The sequence below is a fragment of the Heterodontus francisci genome, chromosome 19 (genome assembly GCF_036365525.1).
Source record: "Heterodontus francisci isolate sHetFra1 chromosome 19, sHetFra1.hap1, whole genome shotgun sequence".
NCBI classification, from domain to species: domain Eukaryota; kingdom Metazoa; phylum Chordata; class Chondrichthyes; order Heterodontiformes; family Heterodontidae; genus Heterodontus; species Heterodontus francisci.
The window spans coordinates 21,189,816-21,208,432 of NC_090389.1; the positions used below are offsets into that span (position 1 = coordinate 21,189,816).

General features: G+C 43.1%; 1 protein-coding gene across 3 annotated transcripts in view; it reads right to left on the bottom strand.

The window, feature by feature from the left end:
* oxtra (oxytocin receptor a) overlaps nucleotides 1-18,360 on the bottom strand; it is a 42,998-nt gene extending 24,638 nt beyond the window's left edge. Inside the window, exons 1-2 of one of the 3 annotated variants that reach the window (XM_068051443.1) lie at nucleotides 18,110-18,360; nucleotides 16,287-17,556 (exon numbers count right to left, since the gene is read on the bottom strand). In XM_068051443.1, the coding sequence (XP_067907544.1) occupies nucleotides 16,287-17,199 (913 nt within the window). In that variant the 5' untranslated portion in view covers nucleotides 17,200-17,556; nucleotides 18,110-18,360. Of the gene's footprint in view, nucleotides 1-16,286; nucleotides 17,557-18,048; nucleotides 18,083-18,102 lie in introns of those variants that run through there. The other 2 variants (XM_068051444.1, XM_068051445.1) reach the window with 2 other exon arrangements.
* Nucleotides 18,361-18,617: the final 257 nt, after the last annotated feature.

Consider the following 18,617-nt stretch of genomic DNA (forward strand, 5'->3'; position numbering starts at 1 on the left):
GGAGAGCATTTAGGTGATAGTGATCACAACTCCCTGACCTTTACTATAGTCATGGAGAGGGACAGGAGCAGACGGGATGGGAAAATATTTAATTGGGGGAGGGGTAATTACAATGCTATTAGGCAGGAACTGAGGAGCATAAATTGGGAACAGATGTTCTCAGGGAAATGCACGACAGAAATGTGGAGGTTGTTTAGGGAGCACTTGCTGCGACTGCTGGATAGGTTTGTCCCGATGAGGCAAGGAAGGGATGGTAGGGTGAAGGAACCTTGGATGATAAGAGATGTGGAACAGCTAGTCAAGAGGAAGAAGGAGGCTTACTTAAGGTTGAGGAAGCAAGGATCAGACAGGGCTCTAGAGGGTTACAAGGTAGCCAGGAAGGAACTGAAGAATGGACTTAGGAGAGCTAGACGGGGACATGAAAAAGTCTTGGCGGGTAGGATTAAGGAAAGTCCCAAGGCGTTCCACACTTATGTGAGGAACAAGAGGATGGCCAGAGTGAGGGTAGGGCCGATCAGGGATAGTGGAGGGAACTTGTGCCTGGAGTCGGAGGAGGTAGGGGAGGCCCTAAATGAATACTTTGCTTCAGTATTCACGAGTGAGAGGGACCTGGTCGTTTGTGAAACAGGCTGATATGCTCGAACAGGTTGATGTTAAGAGGGAGCATGTGCTGGAAATTTTGAAAGACATGAGGACAGATAAGTCCCCGGGGCCAGACGGGATATACCCAAGAATATTATGGGAAGCGAGGGAAGAGATTGCCGCGCCTTTGGCCATGATCTTTGCATCCTCACTGTCCACTGGAGTAGTACCAGATGATTGGAGGGTGGCAAATGTTGTTCCCTTGTTCAAGAAAGGGAATAGGGATAACCCTGGGAATTATAGACCAGTCAGTCTTACGTTGGTAGTGGGCAAATTATTGGAGAGGATTCTGAGAGACAGGATTTATGATTATTTGGAAAAGCATAGTTTGATTAGAGACAGTCAGCATGGCTTTGTGAGGGGCAGGTCATGCCTCACAAGCCATATTGAATTCTTTGAAGATGTGACAAAACACATTGATGAAGGAAGAGCAGTGGATGTGGTGTATATGGATTTTAGCAAGGCGTTTGATAAGGTTCCCCATGGTAGGCTCATTCAGAAAGTAAGGAGGCATGGGATACAGGGAAATTTGGCTGTCTGGATACAGAATTGGCTGGCCCACAGAAAACAGAGGGTGGTAGTAGATGGAAAGTATTCAGCCTGGAGCTCGGTGACCAGTGGTGTTCCGCAGGGATCTGTTCTGGGACCTCTGCTCTTTGTGATTTTTATAAATGACTTGGATGAGGAAGTGGAAGGCTGGGTTAGCAAGTTTGCCGATGCCACGAAGGTTGCTGGAGTTGTGGATAGTGTAGAAGGCTGTTGTAGGTTGCAACGGGACATTGACAGGATGCAGAGCTGGGCTGAGAAGTGGCAGATGGAGTTCAACCTGGAAAAGTGTGAAGTGATTCATTTTGGAAGGTCGAATTTGAATGCAGAATACAGGCTTAAAGACAGGATTCTTGGTAGTGTGGAGGAACAGAGGGATCTTGGGGTCCATGTCCATAGATCGCTCAAAGTTGCCACCCAGGTTGATAGGGTTGTTAAGAAGGCGTATGGTGTGTTGGCTTTCATTAACAGGGGGATTGAGTTTAAGAGCCGAGAGGTTATGCTGCAGCTCTATAAAGCCCTGGTTAGACCACACTTGGAATATTGTGTTCAGTTCTGGTCACCTCATTATAGGAAGGATGTGGAAGCTTTAGAGAGGGTGCAGAGGAGATTTACCAGGATGCTGCCTGGACTGGAGGGCATGTCTTACGAAGAAAGGTTGAGGGTGCTAGGGCTTTTCTCATTGGAACAAAGAATGATGAGAGGTGACTTGATAGAGGGGTACAAGATGATGAGAGGCATAGATAGAGTGGATAGCCAGCGACTTTTTCCCAGGGTGGAAAGGGCTATCTCCAGGGGGCATAATTTTAAGGTGATTGGAGGAAGGTTTTGGGGAGATGTCAGAGGTAGGTTCTTTACACAGAGAGTGGTGGGTGCATGGAATGCACTGCCAGCGGTGGTAGTAGAAGCAGATACATTAGGGACATTTAAGCGACTCTTGGATAGGTACATGGATGATAGTAGAATGAAGGGTATGTAGGTAGTTTGATCTTAGAGTAGGTTAAAGGTTCGGCACAACATCGTGGGCCGAAGGGCCTGTACTGTGCTGTACTGTTCTATGTTCTACACTCATCCAGGCAAGTGGAGAGTATTCCATCACATTTTTCCTAGTTTATTTGTTTAAGTTATTCCCTTATTTCATCAAATGTAGCCTTTTTAAAGTTACAGACCTGGAACATAGAAACATAGCAACATAGGAACAGGTGTAAGCCATTTAGCCACTTGAGCCTGTACACCATTCAATGAGATCACAGCTAATCTGCAACCTAACACTATATCCCTGCCTTTGCTTTATATTCCTTAATACCTTTGGTTAACAAAAATCTACCAATCCAGATTTAAAATTAACAATTGATTTAGCATTAATTGACGTTTGTGGAAGAAAATTCTAAACTTTTACCACCTTTGTGTGTAGAAGTGTTTCCTAATTTCACTCCTGAAAGGTCTAGCTCTAACCTTTAGACTATGTCCCATAGTCCTAGATTCCCCAACCAGCGGAAATAAGTTCTCTCTACCTACCCTAGCAGTTCCCCTTAATACCTTGAAAACTTCTATCAAAAATCACTCCTTAACCTTCTAAATTCCAGGGAATACAATGCTACTTTGCGTAATCTCCCCTCATTATTAAACCCTTAGAGTTCAGGCATAATTCTGCTAAATCTACACTGCCCTCCCTCCAAGGCCAACATATCCTTCCAAAGGTGTGGTGCCCAGAGTTGCTTTCATTATTCCAGGTGTGGTCTAACCAGGGCTCTGAGTAGCTGAAGGATGCCTTTTGCCCTCTTGTATTCCAGCCCTCTAGATACAGAGGGCTGGATTTTACCAAGCCCTCGACGTTGGGCTCCATGGTGGGGGGTGCTGGTCAATGTTACCGGCAGCGGCAAGGCTCTGTGGCAGCCACCAACCACCCTCCCCCCCCACGCGCCGCAGCTGGGTGATGGGACCTGAATTTAAATATTTAAATTAATGAGATGAATAAATTTAAATCAACTTCCCTTGAATCTTCCAGGCCTGCCGTGATCTTCAGCACGGCGGCTGTCACTCCCGCACCTTCAAATCCCCGTCTGGGGAAAGCAGGCGTGACACTGGTGGGTGGGGTGGAAGAACTACGATTTTTACTGTTGGGGGGAATGGGGTCAAATAAGCAGCATCAGTGATCAGTGTAAGGGATGGTGGGAAGGGGTGCACTTTCAACTTTGTGCAGTCTGGAGGTGGGAAAGGTCAGAATTCAAAGGTAAGTGTTTTGGGTGGGGGAAGGGCAAATATTTACTGTAATTTTTTATTGAAGGGTTGGAAAAGGGTATTACAATTTTATTTTGTAAAGTTTGGGGGGGTGGGGGGCGGGGATTCACTTTAAAAATTCAAAGTTGCTGGCCGGGCTGGCTGCCCTTTAAAAATGGAACCAGCTCCTGTGCACTGGCACCTGATGCCATTGCTGGCAATGGACAGCTCGCCCCCTCCATGTGATTGGGGGGTGGGGGGGGGGGGTGGTGGTGGTGGGCTGCCCTGGCTATTTAAATGAGCCGCCGTGTGGGAGATCGCGGTGTCGCTTCGGGGTGCGGCCCATGCATGTGGGCCGCCATTTTTTGAACTCGCCACCGGGAGCAACGGCAGGCTCTCAAAATCCAGCCAGAGGCTAGCATTCCATTAGCCTTTTTTGATTATTTTATGTACATGTTCAAGACATTTTAATGAACTGTGTACCTGGATCCCCAAGTCTCTTTGGATCTGCACTGTTTCTAGCTTTCTACCATTTAGAAAGTACCCTGATCTGTCCTTTTAGATCCAAAGTGGACAACCTCATATTTGCCTACATTGAAATCCATTTGCCAGTTTTGTCCATTCACTTAATCTATTAATATTTCTCTGTGATTTTATGCTTCCATTTACACTGCTTTCAATGCCATCTATCTTTGTGTCATCAACAAATTTGAATATATCACTTTCTATCCCATCATCTAAGTCATTAATAAATATGGTGAATAGTTCAGGCCCCAACACAGGTCGTTTCGGACACCACTAGTCACATCCTGCTAATTAGACTACCTGCCCGTTATCCCTACTCACTGTCTCCTGCTGCTAAGCAAATTTCCTAACCAGGTCAATAGTTTGCCTTCAATTCCATGAGCTTCAACTTTAGCCAACAGTATCATATGAGGGACTTTGTCAAATGCATTCTGGAAGTCCATATATATAACACCCATAGACATTCCCTTGTCTACTACTTTGTCACCTCTTCAAAAAAATCAATTAGGTTCATCAGGCACGACCTACCCTTGACAAATCCATGCTGGCTCTCTCAAATCAGCTGAAAATTTTCAAGATGTTTAGTCACTCTACCCTTAATTATCGACTCTAGTAATTTCCTGACAACAGATGTTGGTGACGTGTAATTTTCCAATCTAAAGGAATGGCTCCCGAATTGAGAGACCTTTGGAAGATTCTCACCCACTTCCTTTAAGACCTTGGGATAGAAACCATCTGGTCCTGGGGATTTGTCACTCGTTAGTGCCATTATTTTCTTCATTTCTGTCATTTTGCTTATGTTAATTTTGATGAGTCCCTACCCTGATTCAATATACATTTCCTTGAAATGGCTGGCATGCTGATCTCTTCCTCAACTGTAAACACTGATACAAAGTAATTAGTCAACATGTCCACCATTTCCTTATTTTCATTGACAATATCACTGTTATCTGCTTTAAAGGCCCACAATGACCCTGATCACCCTCTTTTTCCTCATAAAATTGTAAAAATATTTTGTGTTGATTTTGCAAGTTTCTTTTCATACTCCCTTTTTGTAGCTCTTACCATCTGTTTTGTCACCCTTTGTTGTTCTTTGAATTGTTCCCATTCACCAGATCTATGTTGTGTTTTGCATTTTTGTATGCTTTTTCTTTTAGTTTTATGTTGTCCCTTATCTCTTTGGTCATCCATGGTTGTTTATTTGACAAGTAGAGCTCTTGCCCCTTCGGGATATAAACTGGTTCTGTTAAATTCTTTTTTGAACACCTCCCATTGAACTTCTGTCATTCGCCCGTTAACAAATTACCCTGTTTGTTGTCTGTCTCATCCCTTTGAAGTCAGCCTTGTTAATTGTATATCAATTGTGTTTATTTATATGTAGGTGGAGGGCATTAATTGAGGTTTCACTTGAGCACATATAAAGAGACACTGACTGCAACTGTGTGGGAGTTGGAGTTCAGAGGTATGTGCCTATGATGTTTCACTCTGTAAATAAATATAACACTTAGTAAAGATTGCCTCCAGTATCAGCCTTCACCAACTAGCTTTTGAAATAGAACATGGTAGCAGAGGATGGTTGCCTAAAGGTGAAGATTGGAAGCTAAAGAAATTCAGACAGAAGACTGCAATCCCAGTAGACATTGTGAGAAAGCAAGTGTAAATTGTCCAGGTATGATTACCCTCCAATGTTCTGAACTGCATGGCCAGTGGAAGAATGAAGTGGATATAAGGACTGGGGTTATGTCACTGCCAAAGAGGAAACAAGGTATGGCCTTGGCGTTGTTGCTTCTGCAAGAAGTAATTTTTTTTTTTTAGAGATACAGCACTGAAACAGGCCCTTCGGCCCACCGAGTCTGTGCCGACCATCAACCACCCATTTTATACTAATCCTACACTAATCCCCACCTGTCCCTATATTCCCCTACCACCTACCTATACTAGGGGCAATTTATAATGGCCAATTTACCTATCAACCTGCAAGTCTTTTGGCTTGTGGGAGGAAACCGGAGCACCCGGAGAAAACCCACGCAGACACAGGGAGAACTTGCAAACTCCACACAGGCAGCACCCAGAATTGAACCCAGGTCGCTGGAGCTGTGAGGCTGCGGTGCTAACCACTGCGCCACTGTGCCGCAGAAATAAAATATTTTGTGAGGTGGATGCCTGTTAGTTGGATACTGAGGAAGGTTTGGATCTTCTAAAAGAGGTCTTGAATGAAAATTACAAGGAAGATGATCTAGTAAATGTTTATAAGGCATGGTCAGACTTTGATAGATTTTGGAAAACAGATGGTTATTCAGTGAAGGAATATATCATGGGCTTTAACAGACGGCGTGAAAGATTGAGGAAATTCAATTTAGAGATCCCTGGTTCAGTTCGAGCATTCAAAATACTGGATTGTGCTGTATCTCTCTATGACTATGACTATATAACAAATGGACAGGCTTCTGGTTCTTACTGGTGTTCGGCCGTTGGAGAAAGATTCACTGTGGTATCAAATATCTGCTGCCTTGAAATAATTCCTGGGGAAACAGTCATCTCTTTGGTGAAACAAATGGGACATTCTGCAGTGACATAAAGAAGAGAGGACTCAATGTTTGCTGGATTTCAAAATGGTCCAGATACTGGACGCAGATATCAGTACAATGCAAGGGTGGAATGAGGACGGAAGCACTTTTAGCAGATCTAGCTATTACAGCAGGAGTCAGAATTGTAATAGCGATAATAGGTGAATTAATCCCAGGAATGCCCAAGGAACAATTAATAGGTGCTTCAGGTGTACTCACCAAGTATCATTATATGATGAACTGCTCAAATCAAGAGGCAGGTCCTCAAAATGACACATGACACAGAGAATTCTGAAGTCGAAGATGAAGATAATGATGAATCCGAACAAATTGTATGAGTCACAAGGAGTTTTAATCCTGTGATGAATGTGCTAGTTGTGGACCCTTTCAACTGTGCGATGCTAGATACTGCTTGCACTTCGACAGTATGTGGAACAGATTGGATAAAATGTTATCTTGATTCACTAAGTCGTGAGGATTGATGTAAACCTAAGGAGTATAAAAGTACTACTTACTTTAGGTTCGGTGATAACAACACATTGAGGTCACTAAAGAGAGTTCACTAATATCCTTTAGGGAAGGAAATCTGCTGTCCTTACCTGGTCTGGCCTACATGTGACTCTAGACCCACAGCAATGTGGTTGACTCTTACATGCCCTCTGAAATGGCCCAGCAAGCCACTCAGTTGCATCTAACCGCTACGAAGTCAATAAAAAAGAGTGAAACCGGACGGACCACCCGACATCGACCTAGGCACCGAAAACAATAACGACAAACCCAGCCCTGTCGACCTTGCAAAGTTCTCCTTAGTAATATCTGGGGGCTTGTGCCAAAGTTGGGAGAGCTGTCCCACAGACTAGTCAAGCAACAGCCTGACATAGTCATACTCATGGAATCATACCTGACAGACAATGTCCTAGAGACTGCCATCACCATCCCCGGGTATGTCCTGTCCCACCGGCAGGACAGACCCAACAGAGGTGGTGGTACAGTGGTATACAGTCGGGAGCCCTGGGAGTCCGCAACATCGACTCCAGACCCCATGAAGTCTCATGGCATCAGGTCAAACAAGGACAAGGAAATCTCCTGCTGATTACCACCTACTGCTCTCCCTCAGCTGATGAGTCAGTACTCCTCCATGTTGAACAGCACTGAGGATGGCAAGGGCACAGAATGTGCTCTGAGTGGGGGACTTCAAGGTCCAGCACCAAGAGTGGCTCAGTAGCACCACTACTGACCGAGCTGGCTGAGTCCTAAAGGACATAGCTGCTAGACTGGGTATGTGGCAGGTGGTGAGGGAGCCAACAAGAGGGAAAAACATACTTGACCACGTCCTCACCAATCTACCTGCCGCAGATGCATCTGTCCATGACAGTATTGGTAGGAGTGACCACCGCACAGTCCTTGTGGAGACGAAGTCCCGCCTTCACATTGAGGATACCCACTATTGTGTTGTGTGGCACCGTGCTAAAAAAATGGGATAGATTTCAAACAGATCTATCAATACAAAACTGGGCATCCATGAGGTGCTGTGGGCCATCAGCAGTGGCAGAATTGTACTCAACCACAATCTGTAACCTCTTGGCCCGACATATCCCCCACTCTACCATTACCATCAAGCCAGGAGACCAGCCTTGGTCCAATGAAGAGTGCAGGAGGGCATGCCAGGAGCAGCACCAGGCATACCTTAAAATGAAGTGTCAACCTGGTGAAGCTACAACACAGAACTATCTGCGTGCCAAACTGCGTAAGCAGCATGCGATAGACAGAGCTAAGCGATCCCATAACCAAGTGATCAGATCTAAGCTCTGCAGTCCTGCCACATCCAGCCTTCAACAGAGGTGGACAATTAAACAACTAACTGGAGGAGGTGGCTCCACAAATATCCCCACCCTCAATGATGGGGTAGCCCAGCATATCATCGTGAAAGATAAGGCTGAAGCATTTGCAACAATCTTCAGCCAGAAGTGCCGAGTTGATGATCCATCTCAGCCTCCTCCTGAAGTCCCCAGCATCACAGATACCAGACTTCAGCCAATTCGATTCACTCCGTGTGATATCAAGAAACAACTGAAGGCACTGGATACTGCAAAAGCTATGGGCCCTGACAATATTCCGTCAATAGTACTGAAGACCTGTGCTCCAGAACTTGCCGCGCCCTTAGCCAAGCTGTTCCAGTACAGCTACAATACTGGCATCTACCCAGCAATGTGGAAAATTGCCCAGATATGTCCTGTACACAAAAAGCAGGACAAGTCCAACGCAGCCAATTACCACTCCATCAGCCTACTCTCAATCATCAGTAAAGTGATGGAAGATGTCATCAACAGTGCTATCAAGCGGCACTCGCTTAGCAATTGCTCAGTGACGCTCAGTTTGGGTTCCGCCAGGGCCACTCAGCTCCTGACCTCATTACAGCCTTGGTTCAAACATGGACAAAAGAGCTGAACTCAAGAGGTGATGTGAGAGTGACTGCCCTTGACATCAAGGCAGCATTTAACAGAGTATGGCATCAAGGAGCCCTTGCAAAACTGAAGTCAATGGGAATCGGGGAAAACTCTCCGCTGGTTGGAGTCATACCTAGCATGTAGGAAATGGTTTGTGGTTGTTGGAGGTCAATCATCTGAGCTCCAACACATTACTGCAGTAGGTCAGAGGCTAGGATTCCTGTGGCAAGTAACTCACCTCCTGACTCCCCAAAGCCTGTCCACCATCTACAAGGCACAAGTCAGGAGTATATTGGAATACTCTACACTTGCCTGGATGGGTGCAGCTCCAACAACACTCAAGAAGCTCGACACCATCCAGGACAAAGCAGCCCGCTTGACTGGCACCCCATCTACAAACATTCACTCCCTCCACCACCGACGCATAGTGGCAGCAGTGTGTACCAGCTACAAGATGCACTGCAGCAATGTACCAAGGCTGCTTAGATGGCACCTTCCAAATCCGCAACCTCTACCAACTAGAAGGACAAGGGCAGCAAATGCATGGGAGCACCACCAGCTGCAAGTTCCCCTCCAAGTCACACACCATCCTGACTTGGAACTATATCGCCGTTCCTTCACTGTCGCTGGGTCAAAATCCTGGAACTCCCTTCCTAACAGCACTGTGGGTATACCTACCCCACATGGACTTCAGCGGTTCAAGAAGGCAGCTCATCACTACCTTCTCAAGGGCAGTTAGGGATGGGCAATAAATATTGGCCTGGCCAGCGATGCCCACATCCCATGAATGAATTTTTAAAAAGTTGTAATTCCAAGTAAAATAGCTGGAGGAAGCAATCAGTACTGATGTAGTCCCTGGTAAGATATCTTTGCTGTTGAATAAACCTTCTTTGAAAAAGGCACAAATGAAACTTGACATGGAACATGATAAGGCAATTATTTTGGTAATCAGTGGATCTGCAGTTTGCCCAATTAGCACATTATTGTATCCCCTTACTGAAACCTGATGTTTCTCATCAGAGTGTTAGACAAGTATTAATGGCATCAAGTCATAAAAATCAGAGAGAAAGAAAGCGAATGTCTTAAAGTTACGCAGACAATTTGCTCATCCTACTTGTCAAAGACTAAAAGCCTTGCTAAAGGATACAGGTGCAGTTGATAACGAATTTATGAGGCTAATAGAAGAGATTAGTAAGAGTGTGAAATCTGTAAAAAGTATCAAAGGATGCCGCCATGTCCTATTGTAAGTCTTCCATTGGCACGTGAGTTTAATGAGGTACTTGCCATGGATATAAAGATATAGGACAAAGACAGAAATATTTTAATTTAACATTTTATAGACCTGACAACCAGACTTACAGAGAAAGGACAAAAGGATGATTACAGACAAAATTCTGGAGACCAGACAGGGCACGAGCTAAGTTTCTGACTGATAATGGAGTGGAACCTGCCAACGACAAGGTCATAGACATGTGTGAAAACATGAACATTATGGTGATGAATACTGCAGTTGAAAGCTCTTTCAGCAATGGACTCTGTGACAGGAATGATGCCATGTTCAATGAAATGCTGCATAAAATCTTAGCTGATTAACCAGACTGCAAGCTGACAACTGCCCTGGCATGGGCAGTTCATGCAAAGAATTTGCTTCACTGGAGAGTATAGTCCCTATCAGTTAGTCTATGGGTGAAATCCTGTGCAGTTCGACAGTCCTCCTGCTATAGATAGTTCTATTTTTTTCTGCACATTTGTATGTTTTACTTGCAGGAAGATGGGCTTTCATCAAGGCTCAGGTCTCAAATTCGAAGAGCTCTGAGGTATCGTATAAGAGACAGAATTTAATTCAGGTGATTTGGTGTGTTCTAAAAAAAGGGGCTACAGGGAATGGAAGGGCCCTGGTAAGGTAATAGGTCATGATGGTAAGACAGTAGTTATCAAACAAGGGAGTCAAAATGTTGCAGTTCATTCCTGATAATTAATCTGGATTAATTAAAAAATCTCAGACTCTAGGCAACTGATAGAAGTAAACAGGGCACCTTGTACCTCAAGTGCTCATGGGTTTTGCGACTAAGGTCCTGAGGAACAGAATGGGATAGATATAGGGCTGGATAGAAGTAATGTGAGTGACCATGACACACAGGACAGAGCTTTCGCATCCAGAGACCAATTGCCCAGAGTGGATACTTGGGTGACATATATTCCAGAAGGGTCTAATGAATGGAAGGATGCAACACTTGTGGGACGTACAGGAAAGCTACTGGCAAGTTTAAATATTGGTTGAATGTTCAGGATGATGGCCAGGAAGTGGAGTCCAGGGACTGGCAGAATGAGGTGAAAGAGTGGAGAATCAGAAAGTGCAGTGCAAGTTCTAATAGTGAGTCTGGAAGTGACTCTTGCATCAGAAAATGATCATATACTGGGGAAAGAGCCTCCGTTAGAGCGAGAGGGAGATCTCACTTTAGTAATCCCTACAGATATCAAAGTGCAAGTAGAGGCCGTAGCTTGAATGGATTACACAATGAAATGAGGGCTCCAGAACAGTCTTGGAACAGAACTAGAAGCAAAAGTTTTCATGACTGAAATTTTGGTAGCTGCCAATAAAATTGAGGATAAACTAATAAGAGAGGCAAAACAAAAGGAATTAAATAGTTGGAGAGAATTTGGAGTTTATTCTGAGTTACTAGATAAGAGACAGCCACAGCCAGCCTTGTCATATAGATGGATTTTTACTGAATAAGTCCTTGCAGCCTTGCAGATGGGACTTACAAGATAAAGCAAGGCTAGTTACTAGGGGCTTTGAACAGCAACGTGTGATGCAGATGTTTGAGTGGACTCTCCTACAGTGGAAAAATAATCTTGAAGATCTTTTTAGCTCTCTTGGCCTCATATTCATGGGAGTGTAAATCAATTGACAAAAACATTGCATTTCTGCAGGGCATTACTTTTCAGAAAGAAATGTTTCTGAAATCACCCAATGAGGCAGCAGATGCAGGAGGGAAACTATGGAAACTAAACAAATGCATCTATGGCCTGAATGATGACTCCAGGGTGTGGTATTTTTCAGTGAGTTCTGTTTTGCTGAAAATGGGTTGTGTTCAACAAAAAGCAAATTCTGCAATGTTTTACTTGTATCATAAAGGAAAAGTTTCAGGCATCATCATGATGCATGTTGATGATTTCTTATGGGGTGATACTGCAGAATTTGAGAAATGAATTATTAATAATGTTAGAATAGAATTTAATATTGGGAGTCAGGCTTGGGCGCTTTTAAATATATTGGATTAGATATTAAGCAGAATAGGTCTGGAATAACTTTAAATCAATAACGTTATTTAGAGAGTGTTATTCCCATCCTGGTTAATCATGCCAGGTCATCACAGAAAGGTGATGTGATATATAAAGAAGAGACAGAGCAATTGCAAAGTTTGATTCATTAGTTGAACTGATTGAGCACTCAGATCATACCAGATGCTAGTTTTGATGTGCTGGAGTTAATTACTACAATGAAACGCCCTAAAGTCGATAATATTTTAAGGGCAAATAAAACATTGAACAAATTAAATCTGGAGAAATGCATACTTAAGTTCCCATCCTTAGGTGCCCAAAGAACATTTTTAGTGATGCTTCACATGCTAATCTTCCTGATGGGTATTTGAATGCATCTGGTTTCATAAGATTTCTGATGGGTGAAAATGGGAAATATTTTCCTTTAGCTTAGGAAGCTAAGAAAATAAAAAAGGTTGTTAAAAGTACTCCGGCTGCTGAAACACTGACTGCTGTGGAGGAAGTGGATATGGGTTTCTATTTGTCAAATATTTTAAGTGAGATTGAACTCAGGAGGCATACTGAAGATAGTATGCCTATTGAATGCTATGTAGATAATTGTTCCTTGTAGATAACATACACTCTATAAAAAGCATGAGTGAGAAAAGGTTACGGATTTACCTTGCTGGCTTGAAACAAATGCTGGAGAGAAAGGAGATCTCTAAAATTAAATGGTGGATGCAAGTCATCAACTGTCTGATTGCTTTACAAAAAGAAATGCATGCACAAAGGAATTGTTAGGAGTCCTAGAGGAAGGGTGCCTCGCAAGGTAATACTTTGTATATAATATGGAAGTTTTTTGATTTGTTTTGAAATATTGTTCTGCATATTACCTCTAACCTTTATTTAAAGAGAAAGCAGGGAATCTGTTAATTGACAATTAATTGCATTTAATTCTATGCATGTGGAGGGTATTAACTGGGGTTTCACTTGAGCACATATAAAGAGACAGTGAAACTATGTGTGTGGGGGATGGGGCGGAGGGGGGGTGGTGTTGGGTTAGGAGATATATACTTGTGATCTTTCACTCTGTAAATAAATGTAAGACTGAGTAAAGATGGGCTCCAGTATCATCCTTCGCTAACTGGCTTTCTGGAACAGAGCAAGCCTTACCTAAATCTAGAATCTTAGTATAAAAGCAAAATACTGCGGATGCTGGAAATCTGAAATAAAAGCAAGAAATGCTGGAACCACTCAGCAGGTCTGGCAGCATCTGTGGAAAGAGAAGCAGAGTTAACGTTTTGGGTCAGTGACCGAAGTCAGTTTTCCAAAGAAGGGTCACTGACCCGAAACGTTAACTCTGCTTTTCTTTCCACAGATGCTGCCAGACCTGCTGAGTGGTTCCAGCATTTCTTGTTTTTATTCTAGAATCTTAGTAACTGTTTCATGTTTCTCCCTTTCAAACATTATGTTGAACTTGATCATATTGTGATTGCTATTAGATAAATGTTCATACAAGTTTAGGCTGTTAAATAACTCTGGCTCATTAATCATTACTCATTACTAAATCTAAATGGCCTGCCCCCTTGTTGGTTCTAGGACATATTGTTGCATAAAACTATCCTGGAAACACTCAAGAAATTCACTACCTTTCTGAAATGTAGGAGTCTGCTCATTGCATTCTATATGAAAGTTAATATCACCCATTAATACTATTCTGCCTTTGCTACATGCTTGTTTAATCCCTGCATTTATACAATCTACCACTTTAAAGCAGCTACCAAGGGACCTGTACATAACTGCCACTACAGTCTTAAATTCTTTTCTATTTCTTAATTCTACCCATAAAGTCTCCACTGCCTGCTTACCTCTCATTATATCCTCACTTATCACTGAAGTTATTTCATCCTTAATCACTAATAGTACTCATCCCACTCTATCATTTTCCCTTTCTTTCCAGTAGACCTGATGACCTGGTATATTTAGTTGCCAGCCCTGACTGCCTTGCAGGCATGTCTCAGTAATGGCTACCATGTCATGCCCTCCAAGTTAAATTTGCACCATATGTTTGCATAAAGAATGCTTATTTGGGCCACACACCCTAACCTGTCCTTTTGTTCTACTGTTTTACTCACATTTTTTTTGAATTCTCCCTCCTGGGTTAATTACATTACATCTGTTAATTTTGCCTTTACCTGTAGTGCACAATTTCTGACTGTTACTCTACTCTCTTCTCAGGTCCCAGGCCAGCTCAGGTAGAGCCTGTCTAATTGGTACAATACCTTCCTGTCCCAAAATTGGTGCCTGTGTCCCATGAAATGGAACCCTTTTCCCCACGCTTTCAGCCATGTGTTCAACTCCTTAATCTTCATATCCCAATGTCAATTTGCAATAATTTAACTAATATTAGGCTATCAGTATAATATAACTAATACAACTGTCAGTAGAGCTAATATACATCTGTCAGAATAACTAATAGAGTATCAATATGGCAATATTAATACATTTGATATTGTTACGAAAGTGCCTCTGTGTTTTGTTAAATATATTTTTTGAGGATTCATTTTTGAAGGATTGAAGAAATGTTAAATTTTGGGATTTTCAAAGCGGGTCATGTAAAGGTCACTTGTCTTTGAAAAACAATCCCTGGAAATGTTTTCTAAAAGGGGCACTGAGAGGTCTTGTGAGGAAAACAACCTGACTTCCAGCTCAATGAACAACAGAGAACATTGGACACCCGGAGAAGTTGTTTACAAAGAAGTGACAGGTCAAGATTGATGGAGGTCAAAAGGTTGACCTTCTGTTGTCGGTTTCGCTTTTGAATTGTTTTGAATTGGGGTTGAACTGTATAAAAAGGGAGAGAACATCCAAGGAGAGAAGAGAATTCCCAAGGAAGGAGAGAAGGTTACAACCCAGCTCAGCTTTCCAGCACCTCTCTAAAAGACCCTGAGAAGTCCACTGTGTCAATTCATCTCATCTCCTGTCTTTGAAGAAAAGCCTGCTAAATTAATTCTTAACACTGCCTGAAAAGAACTGTTCTAAAAGATCCCAGTGACCCATCTACGTGTACTCAGAGGCCAGATTGTATGCCAGTTTTGGAACACAACATATCTCATCTGCTGTTTCTTCAAGAATGAGCAAATATTCAGCCCGTGTTTTTTTTGTCTATAATAGAGATCTAAAAACAAAAATCCCTTTAATTTTCTGATTAACCTGTGTGTGTGAATGTGAGGGGGCTAAGGTAAAAAAGGAGCTTTAAAATTTCAATCTGTGTGTTTATGCTTTACTTCATTACTGGTTAAGACTTGTTTTATAATAAACTGACAATTTTGTTGGGAATTAAAGAAACCTGGTTGGGGTGTTTTATTCTGGGATAAAAATAGAGTCTATGATTTACTGTATCGGTAAGTGGGAAAATTTAAATATATGTTGTGACCCGTGGAGAAGTGGGACTAGAATAAACAGTGCACTCCTCCCACCTTGGTCGTAACAACACAAAACTATCACTGTAATATAACTACTAATAGCTGATGTAACCAACATAAAATATTAGTATTACACATATAAAACTATTCATTTAAGATAACTCCTGTGAGACTATTGGTATAACTAGCATCTGGATAGAATACATCCTTTTAAGGGTCCTCAAGTTATTCATGAATGTTCTGACAAGAGTCTATCAGGCTTATAAGTGTGACTGACTTATTTAATAAGTATAACATACAGTTTAAATGTAATAAAAACAGAAAATACTGGAAATACTCAGCAGGCCAGGTCGCATCTGTGGAGAGAGAAATAGAGTTAACATTTCAGGTCTGAGACCTTTCCTAATGACCTGAAATGTTAACTCTGTTCTTTTCTCCACATATGCTGCTGAGCATTTCCAGCACTTTCAGTTTTTATTTCAAATTTCCAACACCCGCAGTATTTTGTTTTAGTTTTAGTTGAAATGTAATTACTGACTTTGTTTTGCCTCCCCACCCGGGTGTAAGCAAAGCTGTTAGCAGAATCGTTAGGGCAGTAACTGGTAAGATGTAACTATTAAATCAGCCCATTGATGAAAAGGAGGACTTACTTTCTTGAGGAGCATGGTCGTCCCATACCTTCCACATCTGCACGATGAAAAACGGTGTCCAACACACCACATAAGCCACCACGATGACAAAGGTCATCTTGACGGTCCTGATTTTGGCCCGGGAGATGATTTTCACGCTGCTGATCCTGGACAACATCACTCCTCCTTTGGACGCCTTAGCTTGCTTCTGGGTCTTTAGTTTCACGTTCTGCCAGATCTTGAAACTGATCAGCGAGTAGCAAATGATCAGCATGATGACCGGGATGACATAGACGGACAGGGTGATCCAGGTGATGTACGCCTTGGCTCCCCAAGGCAGGACGAAGTCTCCCCAGCAGTCGTAAACCCCGGGACTCACTTGCTTGAGGTAGAAAATGAAGACTTGCGGGAGGCTGAACAAGAGGCTGATGACCCAGGAGGCGATGACATAGGCTCGGTTGGAGCGCTGGTGGAGGGACTTCAAGGGTTGGCAGATAGTCATGCAGCGGTCAATGGACATGACAATCAGCAAGTAGGTGGAGGCGAACATGCCGACCACCTGCAGGTACTTGACAATCCTGCAGAGGAAATCCGGCGCGTAGAACCTGAAGGTGATCTCCCAGATAAGCTGCGGGAGGACCTGGAAGATAGCCACCACCAGGTCGGCGATGCTCAGGTGCTTGACGAAGAAGTACATCCTGGAGGGCTTGTGCCGGTTGGAGTGAATAGCCAGCAGGACACCGATGTTACCGGTCAAGGCCATGATCAGGATCAGGGTCAGCACGGCCACCTCCACCTTAGCCACAAGCTCGTTCCTCACTATAAGCTTTGTTGACCCATTGCAAAGCAAGGTGACGTTCTCCAGCAGGCCGGCTGAGCCGTTGGATGAGAGATTTTGCAGCCCGGCTCCCATTTGTTTGCAGTGCGGATCCATTCCATTTATTTGTGAGTCGGCACCGGCGCTTACTCTTTTATTCTTTTCTATTTCCCCCCTTCAATACCTCCAATAACTTTAGTTCATAACTTACTTTTTCCCCCCCACTCATGCAGTTTAGTTCACTTTTCTCTCTCTCTCTCTCTCTCTCGTCTCTCTATCAGTCTGCCCAGTTTGTGGGTTGGGTTGTTAACTTTCTCCCAGGTTGTCCCAATTCACCAGTTACTCCAGGTTCTCTTCCCCTATCCTCAGCTCCCAAAAGTGTCACGGCACCAACAGGTTGTGAACTCCCACACTGGATACTTGTGGATATGTCGATTTCATCTACCGCCTCGTCAGTTTCAGCCAACACGTGTCCTGGGAGCAAAAGGAAGATATAACACACCATGTAAAATTTACATTGTAAATCCCAGAATCAGACAGCACAGATGGACCATGGAGCCCGTGTCTGCTCTTGCAACAATTAGTCTCATTCAGCTCATTCTGTCCCCAAAGCCCTTGTACTTTTTTTCCTTTTGAAATTACTTTTTGCGAGTTAACATTAAATCTGCTTCCACCACCCTTTACAACAAGGACACAATTAAAATAACTCAATCGTGTACCATTCAAAGCAAATTTCGAAACATATCACACCCTTAAATACTTGAAGTGACACGGGGCGAATCGTTTTATCTGTTTCTTTCACAATGTCTTTCCACCGATCTGAACTAAACTTTAACACAATCGACTAGCAATTCTGTAAATTTCAGAGCAGCGCAGATTAGATAAATGTCTAAATTTAATTAATGTCTAAAAATTCTTGCAAGTGATTAAATACTTTAGATTTCACAAAAATAATTAACCACTCACCATATCCTGGGACAATTATGAATTTATAAAAACTGGACACATTTTAAGAGTTACCTGTTACCTTGATGTTTGAACGAACGGCGCAATATCTTGAACTTGTCTCTTCACAGCCAATGATTTGGAAGTTTGCGATTTGCAAAAAGTCTGCCATCAGGGATTTCCCACATCTTCACATCCGATGTATGGGAATTTTATTTTTTTTATTGTTGGCGGGGTTTGTTTTTGTTGTGGTTTTGTTCTTGTTTGTGATAACTGCAACACAAGCGGCAAGCTTCAACGGACTGACCCGATGAGCTTCCAGTTCCTAAGTATTTATACCAGTTTTGGGTTTGGTTGAGGAGCGGACACGGCTGGGCGGCCACTGCCCGATAGGGGACGCAACGAGCCACCGCAAGTCTCGCCCGGAATATCGAAGGTTTCAGCGCTTCATTTTTCCAAGGGAGGGACGAAGAGGAGGGAGAGAAATAGTATGGATGGAGAGAGGAAGAGAATAAAGAGGGAGAGAGGAAGAAGAAGGAGGGAAGAACAGGAGGGAGGAAAGAAGCAGGAGGGATAGAGGAAGGGAAAGA